This window comes from Ichthyophthirius multifiliis, assembly GCF_000220395.1.
Source record: "Ichthyophthirius multifiliis unplaced genomic scaffold scaff_1120509250629, whole genome shotgun sequence".
Lineage (NCBI taxonomy): Eukaryota > Ciliophora > Oligohymenophorea > Hymenostomatida > Ichthyophthirius > Ichthyophthirius multifiliis.
In genome coordinates, this window is record NW_004086583.1 from 810 (window position 1) to 3,955 (window position 3,146).

Consider the following 3,146-nt stretch of genomic DNA (forward strand, 5'->3'; position numbering starts at 1 on the left):
CTGGAATAATTTTATCCCGAAGCCTCGTAAAAAATACTGAAAAGAGTGTTAGATTTCGAAGAAAAATATAATATAAAATTTCCTGAAATTTTCAAAGTAAATTGTTTAAGTAATAAAAGAATACATTTAATTCCTAAGTTATGTTTCAAGGAGTTAAAATAGCTTTATTTAGTATATAAAAAAATCTAAGATAAAAATAAATTTCATAAAATTTTAGGAGTTAATGTATAAACTGCAAATAATATAATTAAAAAATATAGAAGAATTAATAAATAATAGAAAAAAATAATTTAAATGGAGAGTTTTCGTATGATGATGAATTTGATAATAATTATGAAGAATCTAATTTCGAAATTAATGAATTTTGAAGTTTTTTTTATATAAAAAAAAAAAAAACATACTTTTATAAAATTAAAAATACTTAATATAGTTAAAATTTCTTTGGGCAATTAATTTATTTAATTTATATAAGTTTTTTTCTTTTTTTTATTTTAAATAAAATTTTTATACTATTCAAATTTTTATAAATTTAATATTTTTAAATTTATAAGTTGAATTTAATTTTTTTTTTTTTTTTTTTTTAAATAAATATATTATGTAATTTAATATAAAAAAAAATTATTAGATTTTTTGTTTATTTGGTAAACAAATTATAAAAGGGTATATTAATAAACATCTTAAATATATTTACAAAATTGTAAACTTATTCATATATTTTTTATTTTAATTAGAGGAAAAAAATAATAATAATATTTTATAATTTACTTCAAATTATGCATAAAGATCTAATTATAAAAATAAAGATATAAATTTATACCAAATTAATATATAAAGACTAAATAATTTAAATAATAAATAAAAATAAATTATAATATTTTATATATAAATTTTTAATATATTTATTATTTCTATTAATATTTTATATAAATCAAATTTTATATATATCAAAATAAAATTTTTATAATATTATAAATTAATTAATTATATAAAAAAAATTAAAAACGAATTTTAGAAAAATATTATATTTTTCTAATTAATAAAATAAAAAAAAGAAGAAGCAAAATAAGCATATTCATAATAATTAAAAATTAAAAAAAAAAGATGAAAAAGAAAAATTTATAAGGAAAGAATTGTACAATTCCTGGATTTTTATCAAAAACCTACAAAATACTTGAGGTAATATAATATTAATAAATAAAACAAAATTATTTAATAAAAAATTTTAAATATAAAGAGTTGTGAATATAATGATATAATTTGTTGGAATGAAGATGGCAGAGCTTTCAAAATAAAATCTCCAAATGAGTTTGCTGAAAAAGTATTACCTAAATATTTTAAAACGAATAATTTTGCATCATATGTGAGATAAGTAAATTTTTTTATAATAAATAAATTAGTTAATAAAGTTTTTTAAAACAAAAATAGCTTAATATGTATGATTTCCATAAAATAAGACATGAAAGTGAAGAAAATGAATGGAGACATAGATTATTTAGAAAAGGATATCCGTAAAAAAATTTCATTTAAATTTAAATGAAAAAAATTATTAAAAGATAATAAAAAAAATTCATGTATATATGATAAATAAATAACATATTTTAATGTAAATTTATTGATAAATATTTTTTTTTATTATTAAAATAATATTCAATATATTAAATAAATAAATCATAAAAATAATTTTAAAATATATAATATAAAAAAAGAAATTTACTATATGATATCAAAAGAAAAATTTACGATAATCAATAATTAGTAGAAAATATGAAATAAGCTTAATAAGAATAAAATGATAAAAGAAACTAATAAATGTAAAATGAAGTAAATAAAAAAAAAAATTAAATTATTTATTATTTTTATTAAAAAAGATATAAAAATTATTAAATAAGTAAGATAATTTAGAAAAATCTTGTAGTGTTTTAATTGCTTAAAACTATCAAATTATAGCAGATAATAAGTTATTATGGGGAGAGTTAAATAAATAAAAGTAATATAAAAATCATATTAATATATTTATGTAAATAAATAAATAAGGGAATAAAATTAAAATATAATAGAAAAACTATTTAGTATTTTTTTAACTAACATCAGCTCAAAAGATATACCTGAATTTAATTTACTATTGAATATAAATGATAATAATAATAATAATAATAATAATAATAATAATAATATTAATAATATTAATATAAATAACAATATGAATAATTTTAATTAATTTAATAATATAAATAATAATAGTCATGATTATTAAGTGAATTAAATAAATAGTTAAAATAATAATATTAATAATATTGATAATATGAATAATATAAATAACATTCAATATATTGATAATATGAATATTAAAAAAAATAAGGATAATTTCCTTTATTATAATAACATAAAAAGTGTTAAAAATTTAAGTAATTTAAAAAATTTAAATAATGCTATATATATAAATTTTATATAAAATATATAATATTTATAAAAAGATGATTCATATGAAAATCTAATATTAAAATTATAAAATCAAACAAATTAATATTTTGAAATATAAAATAAAGAATTAAAAATGTAAAATTATTTAATAAATTAAAAGAATAAAAAAATAAATCAAGATAATATTTTAATATAAAAATAATAATAAAATACATAATTTAATAATAATATTTATAATAAAAATTTAAAGAATATAAACAATTTAAATTATTAAAATAGAAAAATAATAAAAAATAAATATTATCTACATAATAATAATTGTCTTTAAAACCTATAAAATTTTATAAAAATATAAAAAAAGATAATAAAAAATTATTTTATTAAACCAATAATAAAGATATAAAATAAAAAATATAAAAAAAATAAAAAACAAGACAATATTTAAAAATAAAAACAAATATAATAAATTAATAAGAAAATTTATTATTAATAAAGTAATAATAATAATAATAATAATAATATTAATAATAATATTAATAATAATATTTATTAGTATAATGATAATGATAATGATAATGATAATGATAATGATAATGATAATGATAATGATAATGATAATGATAATGATAATGATAATGATAATGATAATGATAATGATAATGATAATGATAATGATAATGATAAATGATAATGATAAATGNTAATGATAATGNTAATGATAATGA

The 3,146-nt window shown here is 12.0% G+C and overlaps 1 protein-coding gene across 1 annotated transcript, besides 11 other annotated features; it reads left to right on the forward strand. All coding sequences in view use genetic code 6, as the record gives it.

Annotated features, from left to right (window-relative positions):
* The first annotated feature begins 245 nt into the window (after positions 1–245).
* Positions 246–281: a microsatellite.
* A 635-nt stretch (positions 282–916) lies between these two features.
* Positions 917–949: a microsatellite.
* Positions 923–974: a microsatellite.
* Positions 923–988: a microsatellite.
* Positions 989–1,101: 113 nt separating this feature from the next.
* Positions 1,102–3,109, forward strand: IMG5_085660 (hypothetical protein; the record flags this gene model as incomplete). Its single annotated transcript, XM_004035810.1, has 5 exons — positions 1,102–1,176; positions 1,235–1,369; positions 1,426–1,508; positions 1,707–1,821; positions 2,975–3,109. The coding sequence occupies 5 exons, from the start codon at positions 1,102–1,104 to the stop codon at positions 3,107–3,109; spliced, it is 543 nt and encodes a 180-aa protein (XP_004035858.1).
* Positions 1,689–1,740: a microsatellite.
* Positions 2,136–2,240: a microsatellite.
* Positions 2,278–2,345: a microsatellite.
* Positions 2,434–2,473: a microsatellite.
* Positions 2,906–2,968: a microsatellite.
* Positions 2,917–3,105: a microsatellite.
* Positions 2,976–3,146: a microsatellite.